The sequence below is a fragment of the Pipistrellus kuhlii genome, unplaced genomic scaffold (assembly GCF_014108245.1).
Source record: "Pipistrellus kuhlii isolate mPipKuh1 unplaced genomic scaffold, mPipKuh1.p scaffold_m20_p_6, whole genome shotgun sequence".
NCBI classification, from domain to species: Eukaryota; Metazoa; Chordata; class Mammalia; order Chiroptera; family Vespertilionidae; genus Pipistrellus; species Pipistrellus kuhlii.
In genome coordinates, this window is record NW_023425562.1 from 21,254,586 (window position 1) to 21,277,801 (window position 23,216).

Genomic DNA, 23,216 nt, shown 5'->3' on the forward strand with positions numbered 1-23,216 from the left:
TCCTTCCCCCATATTGCTACACAAAAGTGTCTCTTCCTGGAATCCCATTCTACATTCATGGAGAGGTAGAATCTCCCGAAAGAAATAGAAACAGCCAGAAATGCAACCCTGGCTACCTCTTGAACTCCCTCATGTTTCATCCTGCTTTCATAGGGAGCCACCTGTCCTTAGGTTTATAAACACTTTAATATATTTTTATTGATTTTTTACAGAGAGGAAGGGAGAGAGATAGCTAGAAACATCGATGAGGGAGAATCATCGACCAGCTGCCTCCTGCACCCCCCCCACCGGAGATGTGTCCGCAACCAATGTACATACATGCCCTTGACCGGAATCGAACCCGGGACCTTTCAGTCCGCAGGCCGACGTTCTATCCATTGAGCCAAACCGGTCTTGGCAGGTTTATAAACACTTTAGCTTATAAGATATATATATTTATTTTATTTTATTTGGCCAAAAAGTGGCAGGGTAGAGAATTTCCCCCTAAATTCCTATGAGACATTGAGCCTTTCAGAATTCTCCCTGGTGGGCAGTTTCTTTAAATGCCATCTGATTCTCAGATCAGTTGTGGGGTTATTCTTTTTATTTGGGTAGGCAAATGAAAAGGTGGTGGTACCCTGGCATTATTATAATACCTCATATTAAAGTTTTCCTTTGAAAGCTCTTTCGTTGAGGGAGTAAAATGATAGCTAATGTGTAAGTATGGCTGTCCTGTGGCAGGAAAGGGGTGGAGATGCCAAACATGACTGTTCGGGAATGATGGCAGTTCTCACACTCCTGGGTACTGGGATCTGTTAATTTTGTGAATTTCACTTCATTTTCTTTCTGCTTTCTGGACTCAGAAAATGGCTTGCTTAAAATGCAAGGAGCAGACATCAGTCAGATATCCCTCTTTAGCATTTGCTCCATGGGGAAGCCCAGTGTGATTTGTTAGATGAAGATGCTAGTGATGAATTCACCGTTTGCCAATTCGCTGCATTTCCTTCCATCTCACTGGGCGACGTGTTCAGCCGGACAGCCAGTCAGCTGCCCTCGGGGATTCTTGCAGATGTGCCTCGCCTCCTGGCACATCAGGTGGAACCCTGTTACAAGAGAAATACTTTAAACTTTCCTGAGGCCAACAGCCTCTGACCCCACTTTGATGGGTGGGAGGTGGGCCAGCTTTCTGACCAGATTGGGGCACCATTTCAGCCACTGGCTACATTCCTCACTTCAAACTGAAATTCAGTTTGGCTCTGAGTATAGGGACACATGGTGGCGGAGTCATCTACTTCAGTGTTTGTTTTGACCAAAAGTTTATTTTTCTAGTGCATTTTCTAAGTCAAAGTGGTGAAAACGTGTAATTTTAGTATGCATGACTGGGTCTACAATAAAAACCCCTGGAAGGACAAACGTGTGTGGAGTCCCTTTGTGACAATGGCAGCTTGTTATCCTGGCATGCAGGAGGGCGCTCCCAGCAGTGCGTCCTGCAGACGCAGGGCTGCTGCGCTGGAGGTCATGTGCGATTAGAAGACGCCAGTGTGTAGAAAGGAGGACGGAGTGGATGCAGTGGTGCAGTGTGCACATTTTTTGGTACTCAAGGCCCAGGTGCACTTTCTGGAGCAGGCCTGAATCCTTCTAGTGATAGTGAACAGTTCCCGAGAGCCCAAGTGGGCTGAGCATGATGGTGTCCTTCACGTAGATAACCTCGTTTGTCAAGGCCCTTCGTGAAGCAGGATTATTGCCCGGTGGGGTGAGAGACAGAAGCTGAGCATTTTGCCCAAGGACACACAGCTAACCCAGTAGAACTGGGATTTAAAGCCAGGCAGTCGGCCGTTAGGCTGTGCACTTCTCTTTAATTCTTATTGTCAGTCCATGGACAGAACACAAAAGGAAGGAACTTTTAGAGTGAGGGAGCTCTAAAAGGCTTTATTTACTTAGGCTTCTTAGAAAATACAGAGTTTCTTAACTTCTGACACCCAAGTTGTAATGGAACATATTATTCTAGAAGCACCTATAAGTAAACCTGGACTCCTTGGGAGGGTGACGGGTATGGCTTGATCAATGGGCCTCTGCATGCTTAGCCGTTTCTCTACCTGTCCCATTTGTTTCTATAGAGGAGCACGCACTCTGCCCCAGAGACAAATCCAGGTCCCCATGGTGGGTCTTGTGTGTTGGTGACGACTCAGTGAGAAACACTCATGCAGGATGTCCATACATTCACTGTTGGCTTCTGATGACTCGACAGGTAAGGACTCACATTGCAACATAGCTCTTCAGGTCAGTCTTCCCGGTGGAACCCGTGGGGCTTACGCTCAGTTTCTCTCTCACACCTGGAAACATGGAGCTAATGGCCCCAGTCCTCACCTTATAGCAGTGTTACAAGGTAGTTATGACGCACTTTATAAGCCACTGGAGTTACTGTCTATGTTATGAGTCAGCATTTTCTTCTTTTCTAAAATACCTTAGTTTCCCTACTGCCCACTCTTGACATAGTACTGGTTTGGCATTCCTATAGTAAATGGCAGCAAGTATTTCACATTATTGCATTTACAGCTGGTGAGTAATAAAATCATTTAAGATGCCACTTTACTGGGAAAAATGTTTTAACTAAATGTTCACCCTCTTACCTGACAAGGTGCCAGCCATTAGAGATAGTGACCTATTAAGATGCTAGGTACTACCTTCGGGGATGACTAAGTTTCCTCTATTAAGTGATGGGTAAGCTTAGAGCGCCAGCTGACTCCTCTGTAGGTCCAAGCAGTCTCTAGTTGACATTTCTCCTGCATCCTAGTAGGTCAAAGGACAGTGGGGTCTAACTGAGGAAAGAACCAAGCCTGAGGTTTGTTTCTGTGTAACTGGGCAGATCACCAAGCTCTCTCGGCCTCGGTTTGACCTGGAAAAGAGAGAACCGCCACCACGTCGCAGGGGTGTGGACAGTGTGTGTTCACTGCTTGGTACATGTAGGTATTTATGTGGTAGTCATGACTGTTCTTCGCCCAAGGTTACAGGCATGGCATGGTGAGTCACCCAGCAGGACTTAGAACATCTCTGAGTAGGTACCACGATGGAAACAATAGACCAACACAAAGAAGTAAAGAGATAAAGTGCTGAGCCCGTTAGTAAGCAAGCATAAGCCTGGTATCTGCCATCAATCTGCAAAGATCAAATGCATGACTCATATTATTGAATACTCATTTTAACTTAATGTGTAAAAAGAAAAGTACAGTCCAGCAAGGACTTGGACAAAAAAGCTGTCCTGGTTTAAACTAAGCCTGAGTTAGGATTGGGCCCAGAACATTAAAAGCACCAACAACCAGGTTCATGGTCATTCTTTGGCACTATCTTCGGTTGTCAAGAGAAAGTTTTATTTCCCAAAGAAATAAAACTAGGTGGTTGTAACAACCACCTAGAAAATAATGGGCCTACGAGCTTTCTCTTAGATGTTGCCTTTGATGAATCCCTACAGCATACTGGGGACCTCCAAGCCAGGTCCTGGTCAGTAGTCCTGGGAGACAGACAGGACTGTGAATGGTGATGAAGCCCTGGGCGACTCATCTGAGTGAGATGGCACCATGAGGTCTGAGGATTCAGAATACCCCCCCTGATTTCCAGTCTGACCCTGGGCTTAGTCAAGATGCTGATACCTATGCTTGTTTGTGACTCAGCACTCATGTGGGCAATCACTTCAATCTTGGCTACACTACTGTGTTTTCAACTTAAAACTATGTACAGGGGGACACTGCCCCCTAAATTTTAAAGAAAATTTGTTATTTTAAATTAAATATCAAATTTTCTATCATGATAAGAAAAAATTTAAAAACTTTATGAAACCTATTTTACCGTTTAGTATTGCTTTTATTTTGAATTATATAAGGTGGCGAAGGGGGTGTACCATGTTTCCGAAGTTTAGGACCTTTAATGAGTTTGATCTGGGTGGCCCTGCTGTTAAGGAAAGTGGGGTATCTGCTTTACACTGGGAAAGGGCTAAACCTGCCCTATCTGACCCCCAAATCCTTTACAACCTTATCTCTGCACCCCAACATTAATCACTGGTTTAAAAGATGGTAGTTCCAACAATTCCTATTATCAAGCCCTGCTTCCCTACCCCCCAACACCTGCACCCCAACCGAGATTGTGCCCTTTATGTTCTCTATGTTTAATTCTGTAAGAATACCTCATTCTAGCCTGCACTAGATTTTGGCTGAAAATCTATGACTTCGAATGTTGTCCAGTTGCTATTTAGCCCATATTCAGATTACCAGCTACTACCAGAGAGCTCAAGGTGGGTTAAGCACTTGACAAAGTAACTTTACTCTAAGCAATCTAACGTACTAGGTACTATCTTTTGTTCAAACAAAGAAAACAATGAGCCTCAGACAGGTAGTTACCACCCAGAGTCATAAAGCTTAGTATATTCTCAGTAAGTATTAGATGCCAATAGAAAATGGCAAAACTGATGCAAACCCTGTTGGTCTTCCAAGCATATGCTCTTAGCCATTCCTAAGGGACCACACCTTCATCCTTCTAACACACCTTGTCCCTCTTCCTGCCCCTCCCATACATATAGAACCACCACTGACCTAGGTGATTAGACCAGAGTCACTCAGGAATCTATTTCTCCCCCATAGCTAATCACCTGCCCATTTTAAAATTTTAATTACTAAGCAGCTCTGATCTGTCGATTTCTCTCCATCCTCATGTTTACTTCTCTGTTTCAAATCTTACATGGACTACCCTGGTCTTCTCTCTCTAACCCCATTCTCTATATACAGTGATTGAAGACACAATTTATTCATGCCACTATGAATATGCTCCCCACTGCCCTCAACGTGAGGTCCAAACTCTTTAGTGTGGTTTATAAAGCCCTTCCTAACCTAGTCCCTGCCCATTTCTCCCCAGTCCAGCTTTACTAAACAAGTCTTTAAAAACCTCCCTGCCTTTAACATGCAGACTTGTCTGCTTTCCAGCACTGTGGTCCCATTTCCCATCTCTTAGCTAACGTCTAACAATTCGTGGCTTAGACATCCCTTTTTCCAGGAAGCCTACCATGAATGACACCCTCACCTGGGCACCTTTGCAATTCCTAAGTCACAGGACTAATCACACACATTGTACCAGTTGTCAGCTCATTTTCACCCTCTTGGAAACTGTGAGTCAAGATGGTAGAGCTAGTGTCTGTCATTCTTAAAGCTGTATCCCAGAGCCTGATGGGCTGGTAAAGAACAGACAGTAAATCTTCGCTAAAAGAACAGATCTCTAACTCCTTGCCTGCTCTCTCTCATGGAGGGTTCCCGCCAGTCCCTGTCCCCGCCTCTCACCTACCCAAGGATCTTACCTAGAGAAGGTATTTATTGGTACATTTTTTGAATGAGTTCAAGACTTTTCTCACCAGCCCTTAAGTTTTAGAAGGAATAGATGCATTCTGCTGATAAATTTGACTGCCTATACAAGTCTAAAAAAATATAGAATGGCTGCTAATTCATAAAAGCTGTTAAAGGGCCTTAAAAGTGTAAGTCTATTTTAATCAAATACCTTCTAGTGCAAATATAATAAATTCACGTGCATTTTACTTTTACATACTCATAACAAAATAATTACATTGACTGAAGCTGCAGTTTTTTCCTAAGTGAGTCCTCATTTTTAACCAAACCTACAAAGCATTTATTGAAATTAATGTTCTGGCAAAGCCACATACTTGAATCGAGCAGTGTCAATGCTGTAATATAAAAAAATGAAGTCTTAAGATGCAGAAGCAGCAGCCCTATCAGCAACCCCTCTTCTGGGGAAGGACCCCAAATATACTCCTTTGCCCAATTACTATGATACTATTCCTCTTAAGAGTTTATGGACTGAACAGAATGTTTGCATCAACAAGTAAAGACTTTCACAGAGGAAAACTGTCATAGAAGTACATTATTACTTTTCCTTCCTGCTCTTTAAGGATATTGCAATAGAAATATATTAACAATGGCCTCAAATATCCAATATTTTTCTATTTTAAAACAAAATTGTAGGAACCTACGGGTCTTAATAAAGAACACTCTTCACAGCACAGCTGTAGTTCACTTTACAAGGCAAAAAGTTCCCTTTGCACTATTATATCCTTAAAAATAAACAATGTACATGTAAATAAAAAATTCAGATCCTGTATCAATCATAATTCAATCTTGCCTGGGGATATGCACTTGGATATAGTCAACTTCGCAAAGCATTCACTTAATAGTTTAGTTGAAGCAAAAGTAAAAGGGGCTTTCCGCAAAGGGAGCCGTTATGTGGTGTCCCGGGCACTCAGAGGTTCAGCTGAAGTCTCGATTGGTGAGGACAACTGGAGCCACAAGGCTCCAGGCGTAGAGGAGGAGGCAGACCCAGCTGGAGCTGATCTTGACCCACACAGCCGGCCACATGCTGGTAACATTCTGGAACTCTGCATCAGGGCTAAGAAAACAGAAGAAAGTCAGAAAAAGGAGCCTGACTCCAGAATCGAGCAGCCCCCACGCCAAAGCCAGGAAATTCTCCAGGGAAACTTGGCTGACACTATCCTTAGTAAGGTTCTAGAAGGGATCTAGGAAACAGCTACTTTTGTTTTTTTGAACCCTACCTCTCAAATGGCTTGTATCTTGCCAGCATGAAGAGCCCTGACTACTATCTTCTTTGGGCAAAGTTCTTTCGGAACATCTGATAAAAGTCTAGATCAAAATGGTCTCCCTGAAACTCACCTTCCTTACGAATCATTACTTGGATCAGAATACTCTATATGACCCTCTCTAGACACAGAGAAAAATTAGAGATCAAAGATTAGCTTTATGTCATGATTTTCTCTCTCAAGCACTCAAGTTTGGAAAAGCTCCCCATAATCTGCACTGTGAGAATCCCAACTGGATTTTAAATCCAAGAGGAGAAAAAGTCAAAAGTATTTCAGAAAAAGAGTCGGCATTGAAGACAACTTGTTCTATAGGTAAGATAAGGGATTCTAAAGTCAGGAAAATGGATGGAGATTTTAGTCAGCGCAAGGAGGCTAAGTGATCTTCCATCTCGTCGTCTCAGCCTCCTACCTGTACCAGCCAGTCACGGTCATCATGATGTACAAGGAAGCCAGGCAGAGCATCAGGTGGAACATAGCGTAGTTATACTGAACGCCCTCTTTCTCGTTGTCCACAGCCCGCCGCGGCTGCCCCTCTTCTTCGTCGCTGGCACCATTGGTAGATGTTTCACGGAGGATCACACTTTCACTTCCTGAAAGGGTCAGCTTACTGACCTGGCTATTGGTAGAAGTGCGGATGCTGGAAAGTGATCCAAAGGAAAACAAATCAGAAATGGGCCATGAAGATGAACTGCGGCCATTGGTTTATATACGTACAAGAAGGTTATTTCTGAACTGCTTCTACTTTGGGGTCTGACAGGCTTCCGAAAGGCCTGCTTGAAGTTCTGAACTGTTGCCTGCCAACGCAAGACAGACAGTACTCTCCTCGGTTACTCCTTGATGGTTTAACTGCTTAGGAGTTTCCCCAAACATACTATGCTCTCAAGGTCTACTTCCATGACTTCACACATACCTCTTCTATTCTAAGAATGCACTGCCCTCCAACCTTCCCCCAGCTAACTTACTTTTCCTTCAGTTCTCTGGCTACGTGCCATGTCCCCTGGAAATCACAAGGCTGGGTTAAATTCCCACAGCTCTTTATGCTTCCCTCTGCCACAGCACTTAACCATTCTTGTCTTTCTTGCTATTCACAGAACTCCTTAACAACAATGACCTTAGTCATCTATGCTTTCTGGCACATAACAGATGCTCACTAAAGTTTGTTAAATGACTCAATAACAAAATACATATAAATACAGGACAAAAACTACATAATCATCTCCAAAGACATAAAATAATGCATTCGACAAAATTATTTTTAATAGGACAAAAACACTCCAATGGGAATAGAGGAAAATTTTCTCAAAATAATAAAGGGCATTTATGAAAAACCCAGTGCTAAAATCATAACAGTGAAAGACTAAAAGCTTTTCTAAGATCAGGAACAAGACAAATACTATACTCTCATTCAAACCAGAGTAATTAGGCAAAAAAAGATAACAGGCATCCAGATTGGAAAAAAGATAACATGATCTCTATTGGCAGATGATATGACCTTGTATATGGAAAATACTAAGGAATACACACTCTTGGAATCAATAAACAATCTTGCAAGATACAAAATTAATATACAAAAATTAATTCTACTTCTTTATATTAGCAATGAACAACCTCAAAGATAAATTAAGAAAAAAAATCTCATTTACAGTGTCATAAAAAAAAAAAATACTTAGGAAAAAATTTAACAAAAAAAATTTAAGACTTGTATACTAATAACTACAAACCACTGAAAGAAATTAAAGACCTTAATGAGATATCCCATGTTAATGGACTAGAAGCTTTAATATTGTTGAGATGATAATACTCAAAAAAAAAAAAAGGCCACACCGAAACCGGTTTGGCTCAGTGGATAGAGCGTCAGCCTGAGGACCGAAAGGTCCCGGGTTCGATTCTATCCACTGAGCCAAACCGGTTTCGGCTAGGTTGTGGTTTTGATCTTGGGTTGGGGCATGTGAAGTTTTTAAAGATAAGCCAACCTATTTTCAGAGCCACTGCTCTAGCTGATCTAGGATCAGGGGTAGACTTTCTTCTCCTAAACAAATGAGAAGGTATCTTTTTGTAAGGTTGGTTGGGGAGAATTATTTGATGAGAGGATTTAATGAGCTTTAAGAAATGGGTAGTCAGCCAAAACCGGTTTGGCTCAATGGATAGAGCGTCGGCTTGGGGACTGAAAGGTCCCGGGTTCGATTCCGGTCAAGGGCATGTACCCTGGTTGCGGACATATCCCCAATAGGGGGTGTGCAAGAGGCAGCTGATCAATGACTCTCTCTTATTGATGTTTTTAACCCTCTATCTCTCTCCCTTCCTCTCTGTACAAAATCAATAAAATATATTTAAAAAAAAGAAAAAGAAATGGGTAGTCAAGGCAAGTCGAGGACTTTTAATAAAGTTAGGCTGTTTTTAAAAAATTCTTCATACTACTTTTTGAAAGCAAAAAAGCTGCTTCACCCATATTAACCTTCATGAGAATCTTGTTCTAAGTATTTTTAAACTTACCTAGAATACACAAGGCAGAGAGCAAAGGTTAACAGCCCAATAAAATTCCCATACTCCAGAAAACGCCCACTTTGTTTTGGTAGATCAGAGGTAGGGACCGGAGCAGTTGTATTTGCAGGAGCCAAAGTTGGTGCAGTCAGGTGTGTAATGATGCTCCATAGGCTTGGGTTGCAGGATTGATCTGAAAATGGGAAATATTTTATTATCTTTAGTTATCACCCATCCTGTCCTCTAAAGGATTTGAAGGGTTTGGCTACACTGGCAGTTATGACATAAAACATGGGAATGCTATATTTAAAAGAACTTGAAATTTAGCAGCCAGTAACATATCTGTGTTGCAGTGACTTAGTTTTAGGGAAAAAAGAAACAATAATTTGTCAAATTTTACAGATATCAATCTTGATTTTACTGGTTCTGAAGTTTAATAAATCTTCTTGGTTCTACAATTATGTAAAGGCTTTGAGCATAAGGAGTTTATCCCTAATTTTGTTGTCACATATTGACATAAGAATATAATAAAAGTAAGTTGAGCCTGGCTGGTGTTGCTCAGTGTTTGAGCATTGACCTATGAACCAGGAGGTCATGGTTCCATTCCCGGTCAGGGCACATGCTTGGGTTGTGGGCTTAATCCACAGTGTGTGGTGTGTAGGAGGCAGCTGATCAATGATTCTCTCTCATCATTGATGTTTCTCTCTCTCCTTCCCCCTTTCTCTCTGAAATCAATAAAAAAAAAATAAAAAAAAAAATTTTTTAAGTGGAGTCATCATTAGAGTTTCTGCAATAATTGTTTTCCTTTCAAAGGAACCCACAGAATACTCTATTGAGAAACAACCCTATAACTGCCCAACTGGTATGAACCAGAAAGTCACAGTTCGATTCCCAGACAGGGCTCCCGCCCGGGTTCGCAGGCTCAATCCCTGGTTGGGGACATGCATGAGGCAGCCAGTCAATGATGCTCTCTCATCATGGATGTTTCTATCTCTCTTTCACTCTCCCTTTATCTCTGAAATTAATTTACAGATATTAAAAAAAAAAAAAAAAAAAAAAAAAAAAGGAAAGAGAGCCGAAACCGGTTTGGCTCAGTGGATAGAGTATCGGCCTGCAGACTAAAAGATCCTGGGTTCGATTCGTCAAAGGCATGTACCTTGGTTGTGGGCACATCCCCCGTAGGAGGTGTGCAAGAGGCAGCTGGTCGATGTTTCTCTCTTATCGATGGTTCTGACTTTCTATCCCTCTCTCTTCCTCTTTGTAAAAAATCAATAAAATATATTTTTAAAAAAAGAAAAGAGACTGTCAAATAAAAAAATGACAACAGCCAACATTATAGTCATCGGTGTGAATCAATCAAAATTATATCTTTTTTTTTTTTTTTTTGTCAGATCGGCAAAAACTAAAGGTTGAAAATCGATGGTCAAGACTAATATAAAGGATTGCAGTTCCTTAGACTGTCAGCTATGAGTAGCTATGAAAATACATGGAGAATAAAACTTGAAAGGCAAGTATCTGCAGTGACATTATACTTTCCAATGAAGTTTAAGTTTGTTCATTTGTTTGAATTGCTCTAGCTTTAGTTTTAACTCTACCAAAGGAATAATTTCCTATTTTCATCAAATGAATGTGCTGTTGCCATTCTCTTACCAGGCTCATTGGTCAGGGCTGACCATGTAAGGTATATGGTGTAGAGTGTGATGATGGAGGACTGCAGGAGGCCAGAACGAGGGTGGTGTTCCTATGGAATCAAAAAGAAAACAATGCCTCAGGGGTGGCAAGGGCTGACATTCTAAAACTCGGTGTACTTCTCTGGGATCCACTGAATTGTTATTCACTAAGAACCTTCTGATGTTGAAAGATGACAAGTAACCTTTCAATTTAAACTAGCTTGGAAAGAACTCAGGAAGAGGAAGCAAATATAGGCAGTCCTGGGGTTACGTCGGATTTGACTTATTGTTTCGTAGTTATGTCACCACCTCCCATTTATTTATAACAAAAAAAGAAAGTTGCGTCATTTCTTTCTTTTTTTTAAAAAATATATTTTATTGATTTTTTACAGAGAGGAAGGGAGAGATAGAGAGCTAGAAACGTCAATGAGAGAGAAACATCGACCAGCTGCCTCTTGCACACCCCCTACAGGGGATGTGCCCGCAACCAATGTACATGCCCTTGACTGGAATCGAACCTGGGACCTTTCAGTCCGCAGACCGATGCTCTACCGCTGAGCCAAACAGGTTTCGGCCAAAGTTGCGTCATTTCAACATATGCACATATGTGCTTTATGCTTTTTGTTATTTATTTACCACAAGTAAAGGTCAGGAATTGTTATCTTTTTTAAATTTTTTTTTATTGTTTCACTTTATTACTACTGTGTATGTGCTCCATGTGAGTGATGTAGGTACTTATATAGGTGGGTTACAGCATGCCGTAGGAACGGATCTCCAACGTAAACCAAGGACCTACTGTATTGGTTCTCAAGGCATTTCATAATCCTGGAGATTTCTGTTTACCACAAAAGGCTTTGATTTATTAGTCTCTTAGTGCAGAGGAATCTTAACTCAGCTTTGCCATTAACTAGCTGGGTGACCCGTCATCTCTCTGGATCTACTTCATTTTTAAAAGGAGGGGCGATGTCTAGATGTTCTTTTCACATCCTATATAATAAAAGGCTAATATATAAATCAACTGAATGGTGGAACAACCGGTCACCATGACAAGCACTGACCACAAGGGGGCAGATGCTCAATGCAGGAGCTGCCCCTGGTGGTCAGTGGGCTCCCACAGGGGAGAGCGCAGCTCATCCAGAAGCTGGGCTCATAGCTGGTAAGCGCAATGACGCTGACAGGAGCCTCCCCTGCCTCCATGGCAGCACTAAGAACACCTGAGGGATCCCGGACTACGAGAGGGGGCAGGCCACGCTGAGACTCCTCCTCCCCACAGCCCCAGTGCACAAATGTTTCATATATAAAGCCCCATTAATTTTTAAAAGTATGGTAAGTGATAAAACTTAGGAGCATGAGTTTTGTTTTTAAGTATTAATAATCAATTCTTTTTTCTAGTTTAATTCCCCTAAAACATCTTGGCTAATGATTCATAAGTATCATTCTCAAGTTGTAAACAATCTTATGAAAATTATAAATTCTCAAGTTGCTTACATTTTCTCAAATAAGGAAATTATTCATTTAATTATACTACAGGCAACTTAATGGCATATTTTATAGTTTACTAAGTTATAATAATATGAAAAATGTTTAACTTGGACATAAATTCATATAGGTTACCTAGGTTTCAAGTTTAGCATTAGTTAAAAATCTCACAGGAGGAAGAAGCAGAAAACCACCATACCTGAATTTTTGGATGGATGGATATAATAGAAACCACAACACAAAGGATCAGATTAATACTGATAAAGAACTTGTTCTCTGTGCAGCCATCTGGTTTGGTGTAGTATATATAGAGCAAACTGACAGTGATGATTGAAAGGGTATACAGGATGCTTGTGATAAATAGTAAAACTGAAAGGAAAAAAAAGAAAACCAATATGAATACCCAATCCTAACGAACTTTTATATTGAAGACCAATTTTCTTCTCCGTATAAAAGTAAAGAGACATTATTTCACTTTTATGATGGGTTACTCATTTACAGTAAAATGACAGAAACCCCAAGGTTGAAGTTTCAGATTGTGTTCGAGTTGGCTCAATGTAAAATTATAAAATCCACCAAACAACTGAATTCATTTCCTGGATTACCTCACTTGAGTTCATGGGTTGAAAAACCAGACATCTGATCATTCCAACCAGAGTAAATCCTAACTAATAAATACAAAATATTGTTCATTATAAGCTTTCCTTAGGAACCTAAAAGATCTCTTAGCCTGCAAAATGTCCCAGTTTACAGCAAGCTGAGTGCCAGGGATGGTTCTAGCACTAAACAGGACAAGCATCTTTTGTGGCAATTTTTCCTCTGTAGCTGCTGCCTACATAAACCTGTTTCCTATCACAACATGACCACATCGGCAGGACCATTGCCCCAATTAGGGAGGCCCAGGCCACTGACAGGTGGGCTGTGGCAGGTGGACGGGCCTGGGGTGTGTGTGTGTGTGTGTGTGTGTGTGTGTGTGTGTGTGTGTTGGGAATCCATCAAGGACCCTCAGCTGGGTGGGTGGGGCCTAATCGGTTGCAAGGCTCTTGGACTGTGAGAGGGCACAGGCTGAGCTGAGGAACACCCCTCCCCAAGTGCATGAATTTCGTGCACAGGGACTCTAATGTTACTATAAAATGATGATGTACATTAGGTTACTAGAAGAGTTCTTAATGCTTTTCTATCTGAACATACAAGATTTCTCTACTTTTAGTTTCTCCAAAGTAGGGTATATCTACAATTCATTATTAAATTCTTCTATAGTTGGAGTTACACAAAATGAAATAGATAAAACAGAAGTAAATAGGTAAAAAAAAAAAAAAAAAAAAAAAATGAAATAAATTTTATTAGTCAGAAAGAAGTTTCAGGATTTCCAACCCATAAAGGTAGACAACTTAAAAAATCTTTTTCTGCAATGAACAGACATTACAAACGTTTAAGTGACCAATAACAGGGCAATGGTTAAATGAATTATGGTACATCATGCCATGGAACATCAGGAATTTTATGGATTGGAATACCATGCAACTGTTAAATAAGTAAGACATACCTATGTTCACTGATAGGAAAGATTATTCATTGTAAAATAAGTGAAAGGAGCTTCCCTAGCTGGTTTGGCTCAGTGGTAAGAGCATCGGCCTATCTACTAAAGGGTCCCAGGTTCGATTCTGGCCAAGAGCACATGCCTGGGTTTCAGGCTCAGTCCCCACTGTGGGGCGTGCAGGAGGCAGCCGATCAATGATTCTCTCTCATCATTGATGTTTCTATCTCTTTCTCCCTCGTCCTTCCTCTCAGAAATCAATAAAGAAATACACTTAAAAAATTAAGAAACTGTATCAAAGGTTACCAAAATTAAAAAAAAAAAAAAAAAAGAGCAAGACATGGAACAATATATAGTATAATCCTATTTACGCTTAAACATAACAGAATTCATTCTTATCCAGTTGGTACTGTTTATATTATCTGTGCTACTCCCAGTGGTTACATCTGGAGAGGAAAGTGGGTTATTGCAAGTTGGTAGAGCTGCATGTTTTATTCTTTATAAAATTCTACCATTTATTTTATGGTGTAAATGGTGCTATTTTTTTCTTCTTTTTTTGATTTAAAAAGAAGCATCCTAAATATGTAAGATGAAAAGAAAACTGGACAATTTGATAACATGTGCTAAAAATATTAAAAATATCCACACCCTTTCACTCTTCTACTTCTGGGAATTTATTCTAAGGAAATAATCAGAAATATACTCAGAAATATGTTATTAGGTATTTATTGCTGTATCGTAGCCAAACTTATTCACAAGCTATTTCTAAGTTGTAGAAATGATCAAACTATAAACTATTTGAATATATACTACACTTAAAAAATAAATAAGATACAAAAACAATATACATTTTTCAATAATTTTTTCCTAGACAGAAGATACACATGTAGACTACTATGTTAACAATGAATAATTACTGGGGAATTAGATTATGGGGGAATTTTTTTCTTTTGTAATTTTTGATTTTCAAGTTCTTGACACAGAACAGCTATTACTTTATAATTGGGGTGAGGGGTTTGAGGTGGAGTCAGGGCAAGGAATCTCAACCATTATTTTTAAGACTAAAATACAGCTGGGTCATTGCTCCTAATAGGGCTCCAAAGTCCCTCCCTATTCTTACAGGCTATAAATTGTGTTCCCAAACTAAAAATATTAAGTACCCTTTTCCACCATAAGGGGCTTGGGGTCATACTCTGAACAAAACAGTAAGTACTGTTCACGTTCTTCTGCCTATGTTGGCAGATGTCCCATATATACAATGCATCTGAGTCCCCTCGTCCAGGGAAACAAGGAAATACAAACCAGAACTATGCCACTAAATACAATTTCCCCCCTTATATAAATGCATGTACTTACATTACAAATCTCAATATAAATTAATTGGGGGAACCCAATTATTTATATTAACTGTGCTACTCCCTTCCAGTGATGCATATAATTCAGAATTAACTCAATGAGAAAGTATAGTTTTTAAAATTAGCTTGACCCTGAAAGTTTGTACATTTAAATCAATGGAGATTTTTCTTTTTTGCCCTGTTTAATGTAGCATAATGCCGTGTGGCTCTGATAGTTGAGTTTAGATACTTACCACCATACCAGCACCTTGAGTTTCCTTCTTCCATCCGATTTACGCAGCATTCATTCAAAGAGTGAGCCATGTCTATCAACAGCACCAGCTGGATAAGAATGAAGATAGTGGCCCCAATCATGCCAGTAACAAACCAGACTACAAATTAAAAGAACAAAGTTATTCTTTACCATACAAGTAACATATCACAATGTTGTTAATATTCTAAGAAGATTTCAATTCAATTAAGAGAGAGGAGGTAAAAACATATTCTGTCTCCAACACTACAGAGCAAGATTACTCTACACTTGATCTTAGCCAAAAGGCCGAGAAGCGATTGCAAGATTACTCTAATTCCAAAACCAAAGGCATTGTCTGAGAAGTGTTCGGTGGGTCTCAGACCTTTTAAAACTTGTTTGAGCTTGTGCCAAGGGGAGCCTAGGATCTCACATTCCAAATGCTCCTACAAGCCTTTTCCTTTACTTTACAGGAAGGAAAAAAATCATAGTGGAAATCCACCTGTCACTCAATGCCATGGTAAGGAAGGAGGCTAAGACAGGGGTGGTAGAGCACATGAGTTATAAGTCCTTATGTTAACAAGCTCTCTGATGAACTGAGTATTGTCAAGTAAGAAGACAGACTGTTAAAATATTGACAATTAAAATCTGGTTCCAGAACTGCTGAGAAGTGACCTGACTGCCTTAATATCTAATATTAGTACCAAGTCATATAATAGGACACCATCTCCTTTGTCAGTTCTACAAAATCAATACTGAAAATATAGTTTTAACTTAATCATGTAGAGTCTGTATATTTTACAATTAACCCCCTTAATAGTGAGCCATACCTGTGGTGAAATAACCCCCAGGAATGTAGAAAGATCCAACCATGATACCAACAATGGCAGCAATTTTGAAGAACCAAAACCTATTAAAATATTTAAAAAGGCATTTATGAAATGCTAATTTCACCCTAATAGTGAGAAAATGAATTTCTAAAATGCAAAAATAAAGGCTTAGTAGCGTTTCCAACATGACTTGACTTAATATTCATTTGATATGGGGCCACCTCATTCAATACTTCACAAAATGTAAGAATAAACCGCACAAGGAACAGATCATTCACATTAAGAGGAACATGTACCCTTAAAGTTTCCCTACTTTTAGCACTTAAAGAGAGGACTTTTTTTTGAATTCTGAAGTGTTCTAGACAAACAGTGTTAGCTATAATAAATATAGGGCAATTAACTCTTAAGTGTGGGGAAAAGTTGTAAAAGAAGTATTTCCCAATCCTTCTTTTACAACATAGGATATAAGGGCCTTGCTCACAATTACACAGTTCATCACTGGCAAAGCCAAGACCAAACCTGGCTTTTAGTTCATGATCTTGAAAGACTCCTTGTATGGCAGAGTGAAAGGAATCAGACTTTGGAGCTGGACAGACCTGAATTTCAATCTCAGCTCCAACCCTCATTGGCTGAGATCTCAAGCAATTTATATAACCTCTCTCAAATTTAGGTATTGCATCTATAAAAAGGAGATAATTTACGTATAAAGTTTACAAAACTCCCTTTACTCTTCAAATGAGAACTGAGACCAAGAATAGAAAGAAACAGAGTAAGTAAATCAGTAGCCAAACATATCCAGTTTATCTTTCTGAATACTATCCTATATAATAAAAGTATAGTATGCAAACTGTCCCCTAGACCAGAATTTTTCCTGGAGTTTGACCAGGAGGCAGGCGGCCGGGGGGAAGGGAGTACCCTGGTAGGAGCAGCCACTAGGGACCCTACCAGTACATGACATCTAGTTTAAATATAACATGCACATTTTATCTTTTAACAACTGAAAGGAAAAATAAATACCTTTATTGATGTGGTACCTAGCATAATGCTTGAAATATTTCACAGGTGTTCAATAAAATCTAGAAACTTGAAACAAAACGCCTGGGATGGGGACAGAGGTGGGATAGAATAGAAGGAGTCAATCAATAGAGGAAAAGGAGGACACATGGAATATTTCAACAATAAAGATTTAATTAAAAAAAAAAAAGCCAGCTGGTGTGGCTCAGTGGTTGAGCACCGACTCATGAACCAAGAGGTCACAGTTCAAATCCTGGTCAGGGCGCATGCTGGGCTTGCAGGCTCAATCCTCAGTAAGGGGCCTGCAGAAAGGCAGCCGATCAATAATTCTCTCTCATCACTGATGTTTCTATCTCTCCCTCTTTCCCTTCCTATCTCTGAAATCAATAAAACATATTTAAAAAAAAAAAAAAAAAAGGTAGCCCTAGCCAGTTTGGCTCGTTGGATAGAGCGTCGGCCTGCGGACTAAAGGGTCCCAGGTTCAGTTCTGGTCAGGGGCACATGCCCGGGTGGCGGGCTTGATCTCCAGTGGGGGGAGCATGCAGGAGGCAGCCGATCAATGATTCTCTCTCATCATTGATGTTTCTCTCTCTCCCTCTTCCTTCCTCTCTTAAATCAATAAAAATATATTTAAAAAAAAAAAAAAAAAAGAGAGAGAAGACTCTCCTCATCCCCTCTACCTTCTCCAATGCTACAGGTCTCCAAATGAAAATGACACTGAAACAATTTCACATGTACAAGAGGTCAGACATACATCTGGGCCACTGATTTACATACTCTACTGTTCCCATCAAAATGGTAGCATTAACAGCTGAATGTGAAGGTCCACACCATAATATGACAACTTAATAATAAATAAATCTTACATACCCATTGTGTATTGCTGCTCTGGGATCTTTGCTCGTTTTCACTTTTAACATGAGTAGACAAAAGGCAAAGAAAAAGATGGCCAAGGCAAAGCTGATCCGATATGCAGCTTTAAAACCGACCTGCACATCACAATCTCTATCAGCCTTTAAATCAACCACCTTGATTTTAAATTCCCCTTCACAGAATCCAGGAACCTGGGAAAAATAATGTCAATGTTATGGGAACACCCACATTTAAACAGAGATTCTACCTCACCTTAGGAAAGACGGGATTTACAAAACTGACTACTTCAACAACTGCAAGACTATCCTGTGGGATTATCCTCTGTCTTCCAATCATTTATAATCTTGTCACCAGAGAGTTTAAACAACTTGCATTTTGGAAATAAAAGTGAATGCTCTCTTCTTTGCGCTTTTCTACTGATCCCATGAATTTTCATGCTACAACTCATTCCTTTCAAAGGCCCAGATCAGTTTAAATGTTTAAGTTTTAGGGCCACCCTTTTAATATATGTTTTCTCTCTCAGTTGTTAGACTAGAACCTGAAGATGTCCACTTAGACTTCCTTTTTTTCTGGGAAAGGACTAATCCCTTCATATTCTGTATCTTAACTACATCCCAAATTACAATGAATTTGATTGACTTTCATAAGTGAAGAAATAAGTATGACTCTTAATGTCAATTAAAATTTCAAAGAATATAAAAATAATACATTTAACGGTTCTGTTACTTCTACTCACCTTCTTCAGCTGATTTTTAATCCCTTCCGTTTGCATGATGCAGGATACAATAGTGCCCAGGATGAGAATAGAAGCATAAATGAGGCGAGTCACAGTGGAATTCTTACTGTTGGGGCAGCAACCGCATAGCAAACATGATGCCCCACCACAAAGGCATGGGACCTGTAAGAAGCACAGATGGCTGTCTGAGGTCTTTCATGACACAGGCATCGCAGAACAGAAAACGAAGCAAGCTTTAACAGAGAATTACAACTGGGAGGAAGTGGTTAAAAGCAAGGGCTCTGGAGTCAATGCTATTTCTGCCACTTTATCTCAGCAAATCTTTTTCTGCATCTGTAACATAGATTCTGACAGAAACTTCCTCCCTCAGACATTACTGTACTAAATAAACACTCAACACAGGATTTAAAACATATTAAGAGACCTAGAAACTTTATTTATATTCACTCAGGTATATTATCTTTAAAAACAACTTATCTTACTAATGAGAAAAATATAAACCTAACTGCAATTGCTATTTACCAAGAACCCTGGTTACCAAATTTGATATTATAAGCAACATTACATGGAAACCCTTATAAATAACTAGAGGCCTAATGCTTGAAATTCGTGCAAGAGTAGGCCTTCCTTCCCTGGCCGCCAGTACCGGCTTCCCTCTGGCACCTCTGGCAGCCCCAGCTTTGTCTGGAAGGACATCCAGTCTAATTAGCATATTATGCTTTCATTATTATAGATTATTATAGATGATAGCAAGAGCCATTATGCTCCATTCAAGAGTAACCCAGAGCTCCGGTCAGTGTGGCCCAGTTGGTTGGAGTGTCCTCCCGAACACCAAAAGTTAGTGGGTTCGATTCCTAGTCACGTTACATATGGGAGGCAACTGAGGGATATTTCTCTCTCATCTCGATTTTTTTCCCCTTTCTCTCCTTCCCTTCCTCTCTCAAATCAATAAAAAGAAATAAATACATAAATAAATAGTAATCTGGAGATTCCTCAAAAAGTTAAACATAGAATTACCATAAGACTCAGTAAATCCACTCCTAAATATAAACCCAAAAGAACTGAAACAGGTATGCAAACAAAAGCTTGTACATGAAATGTTCAAAGCAGCACTATTCACAACTGCCAAAAGGCAGAAACAACTCTAATGTCTACCAATTGATGAATGGATGAGTAAAATGTGTTATAGCCACACAATGGAATATTATTCAGCCATAGAAATGAATCAAGTACCTAGTGTGTAAAGATACTTAATCTGTGGAACAAACCTGTCCTACTATATGTTTTGTCTCTTCCCTATTTCTAAATGACAACTATTCTTCCAGTTTCTCACTCAAAAACCTTTAAGTCATCTTTGATGCCTTCTTTTCCCAAAACACTCATCCAATCTGTCAGCATATCAGCTCTACCCTCAGAATATACCCAGAATCTGAAAATTTTCATAGTATCCTTAGCTATCATGTTGGTGTAGTCTAAGCCACTAACATCTCTCATCTGGATTAAATACAAAAGCTCGTTTCATTACGGTAGCAACCCATTCAGAACCCAGACTTAGTATAAAGATTATTTTAAGATGAAAACATTTCAGATTCAAAATAGAAGTAGAAAAAGAAAAGCCTTCTCTCAGAGCTTTCCTCATCTGACTAAACACACAAAAGTGAGGCTGCTGTAACTTCTCCCAAGAGTTTTATGGCCTTGAAGAAGATAAAGATTTCTGCATCCACACAAACAAGTTATTATCACAAACTTTCTTATCTCCTAAACACCCCTTTGGCTGGGCTGTTGTGGCTCACAGGTTGAGTGTTGACCTAAGAACCAGGAGGTCTTGGTTTGATTCCCCCTCAGGGCACATGCGGGGACTGTAGGTTTGATCCCTTGTAAGGGGTGTGAAGGAGGCAGCCCATCAATGATTCTCTCTCATCTTCTATCTCTCTCTCCCTCTCCCTCTCCCCTCCCTTCCTCTCTGAAATCAATAGAAATATTTTTTTTTTAAATCACAAAAAAAACCCAACCCATTTGTCTTTTCTAAGCAATAAGACAACTTATTTGTTTTTCCCATAGAAGCCCTTTTCTCCTACCTCCTTTTCCCCTAAAGTTAGGAATATACCGTATTTTTCGGACCATAAGACGCACTTTTTTCCCCCCAAAAGTGGGGGGGAAAAGTCCCTGCGTCTTATGGTCCAAATATAGCCTACACATATACTTTAAAAAAAAAGTTTTTTTACTTGCCCGGCTCTGTGTGGTCTCTGTGTGCTTGCCCGGCTCTAAAGTGGTTCTAAATGCTGCTGTTTACTTTACAGGGTTGATTACATGTGTTTATGACTGTGATGTTGGGTTTTAATGCACATAAAATATTTTAGGACACTATTTGTTTCAGAATCTTTTTTTAATTTCCCTTCTCTAAAAACTGGTGCGTCTTATGGTCCGGAGCGTCTTATGGTCCGAAAAATACGGTAAGCTCTATATTCTAACCACACCTTTGAGTTGTTCATCACTAAGCAACTGTGTGTGAATGTGGGTTTTGCACGCTAATTGTCTTTTTGTCACAGATCCCTAACTACCAACCAAGGGGGGAAGAAAAGTTTTACTCCCCTATTTTGTAACTAGTGAGTTTAGCCCACTAGTGGATTGTAAAAATCAATTGACCAGAATTTTTTTAATGTGGTAGAAAAATTGTACAGCAGATAGTAAAGGTAAGATTTCATGAAACTTGTGTCTAAATGGACGTATTAACTCAACTGTATAAAATTTATTTACTTTGGGTCAAAATAAAAAAAAAATTGGAAAGCCACTACTCTCAAGGAACCTACCTTTTGTATTTAAGACCTATAATCTTTTTTAAAATATTTTTTTAATTGATTTCAGAGAGGAAGGGGGTTGGGAGTGAGAGATAGAAACATCAATGATGGGAGAGAATCATCACTGCCTCCTGCATGCCCATACTGGGGAATCGAACCCACAACCCGGTATCAAACCATGATCTTCCGGTTCTTAGGCACTCCCCTCTCTCCCCCCCTGTAAGGGGGGGAGAGAGGGGAGTGCCTAAGAAATAATAGTGGAATGAGCTCAGGGAGTCCTCTGAAGTGAGTATACGAGGGAACTCTGCATATTCTCTTCTATAGATCCTAAAATTTCCTTTTTAAAATATGGAATTTGAAGTCTACAAAATGACTCAATCGTACCCAACAACAGCATTCCAAGCGAGAAATGCTGGAGTTATTATCCTCGTCTTACGGGACTTATACAAGGTCCCAAAGTTCAGACGACGGCTTCCAATTTTGAAGAAGAATCTACAAGGCCTCCCCCTTGCACCAGGACTGCACAGGCCTCGGTGAAACTCACAGCTCTGCCACATACTCTGTAGCTTTGGCAAATCCCGGGCTACAGGATAGAAACATTATTCAAACCACGCAAATTAGATGGCGCCACCTGAAGAAGGTGCTTCGAAACCAACCAGAGAGCTCCTGCTCTGGGAACTCATTCCTTGGTCCCATTCCAGCGGCTGGTGAACCCAGAGGCCGGAAGGCTCCTGGGGGCGGGGCCACGGAAATTGTAAACAATGGCGGCCTGGCCGCCCACGTTCGTCAAAAGCGGAAAGTGAGCCGTCTGATCCCGATCGCGGATTTTGGCCTGGACCCTTGGATACTCTCTGCAGCTCAGGGCCGGTCCCTTCCAATTCCCGGGCGTCTGCAGCCGAGGCCCGTTCGGGGCTGATCTTGGGGCTCACTGTTGTCCTCCCCCCCCCCCCCCCCCCCCGCCCCGGCCGCGTCCAAACCACAGATCAGATGGAGACTCTAAGCCAGGAACTCACCCAGCTGGCCAGGGAGCAGACGCCCAGCACAGCTCCCATGGCGACGCCAGCGATGGAAGCGGCGGATCCGGAGGCTCCTGGCGCGCGCTGTGACTGCCAGTTGAGACGTCTCCTCAGAAACACGAAGGTTTCTCAAGCCGGAAACGCACGGCTAGCGTCATGGCTTGGCCCCGCCCACCGCCCTCGGCCGCTGCCCAGTCGGAGGGAAAGAAGGCGGGGCTAAATCCTCGCCAAGCCGAGGGAGGAGGCGGGGCCAGACCTGCCTGTGCTTTAGGGCAGCGTTTTTCAACCGCTGTTCCGCGGCACACTAGGTTGTTGCCTGGTGTGCCGTAGGTGCAGACAAGACAAGAATTTTATAATTTTTCACTATTTTGTTTACTTAATATTTCATAATAAAGTAATTATAAAATACTTTCTTTGTGTTTATTTGATTCCTATTCAAGAGAATTACTTTATATATAGTCAATATAGGCACAGAGTTAAATTTTTTAACATTTTCTAATGGTGGTGTGCCTCGTGATTTTTTTCATGAAACAAGTGTGCCTTTGCCCAAAAAAGGTTGAAAAACACTGCTTT

At 40.5% G+C, this 23,216-nt stretch overlaps 1 protein-coding gene across 3 annotated transcripts; it reads right to left on the reverse strand.

Annotated features, from left to right (window-relative positions):
- Window positions 1-1,919: 1,919 nt before the first annotated feature.
- On the reverse strand, window positions 1,920-22,800 carry SERINC3 (serine incorporator 3). Of its 3 annotated transcripts, XM_036417513.2 has the most exons (11): window positions 22,641-22,800; window positions 18,830-18,991; window positions 18,091-18,284; window positions 16,207-16,286; window positions 15,381-15,518; window positions 12,455-12,624; window positions 10,757-10,847; window positions 9,119-9,299; window positions 7,035-7,262; window positions 6,249-6,417; window positions 1,920-3,135 (listed from the first exon to the last, which is right to left on the reverse strand). In XM_036417513.2, exons 1-10 carry the CDS (start codon window positions 22,677-22,679, stop codon window positions 6,279-6,281), a joined length of 1,422 nt encoding a protein of 473 aa, XP_036273406.1. In that variant the 5' UTR covers window positions 22,680-22,800; the 3' UTR covers window positions 1,920-3,135; window positions 6,249-6,278. The 3 variants fall into 3 exon arrangements, with proteins under 3 accessions (XP_036273406.1, XP_036273405.1, XP_036273408.1); XM_036417512.2 differs by lacking the exon at window positions 1,920-3,135 and having other exon boundaries at window positions 5,484-6,417; XM_036417515.2 differs by lacking the exons at window positions 1,920-3,135; window positions 15,381-15,518 and having other exon boundaries at window positions 5,484-6,417.
- Between the last annotated feature and the right edge of the window lie 416 nt (window positions 22,801-23,216).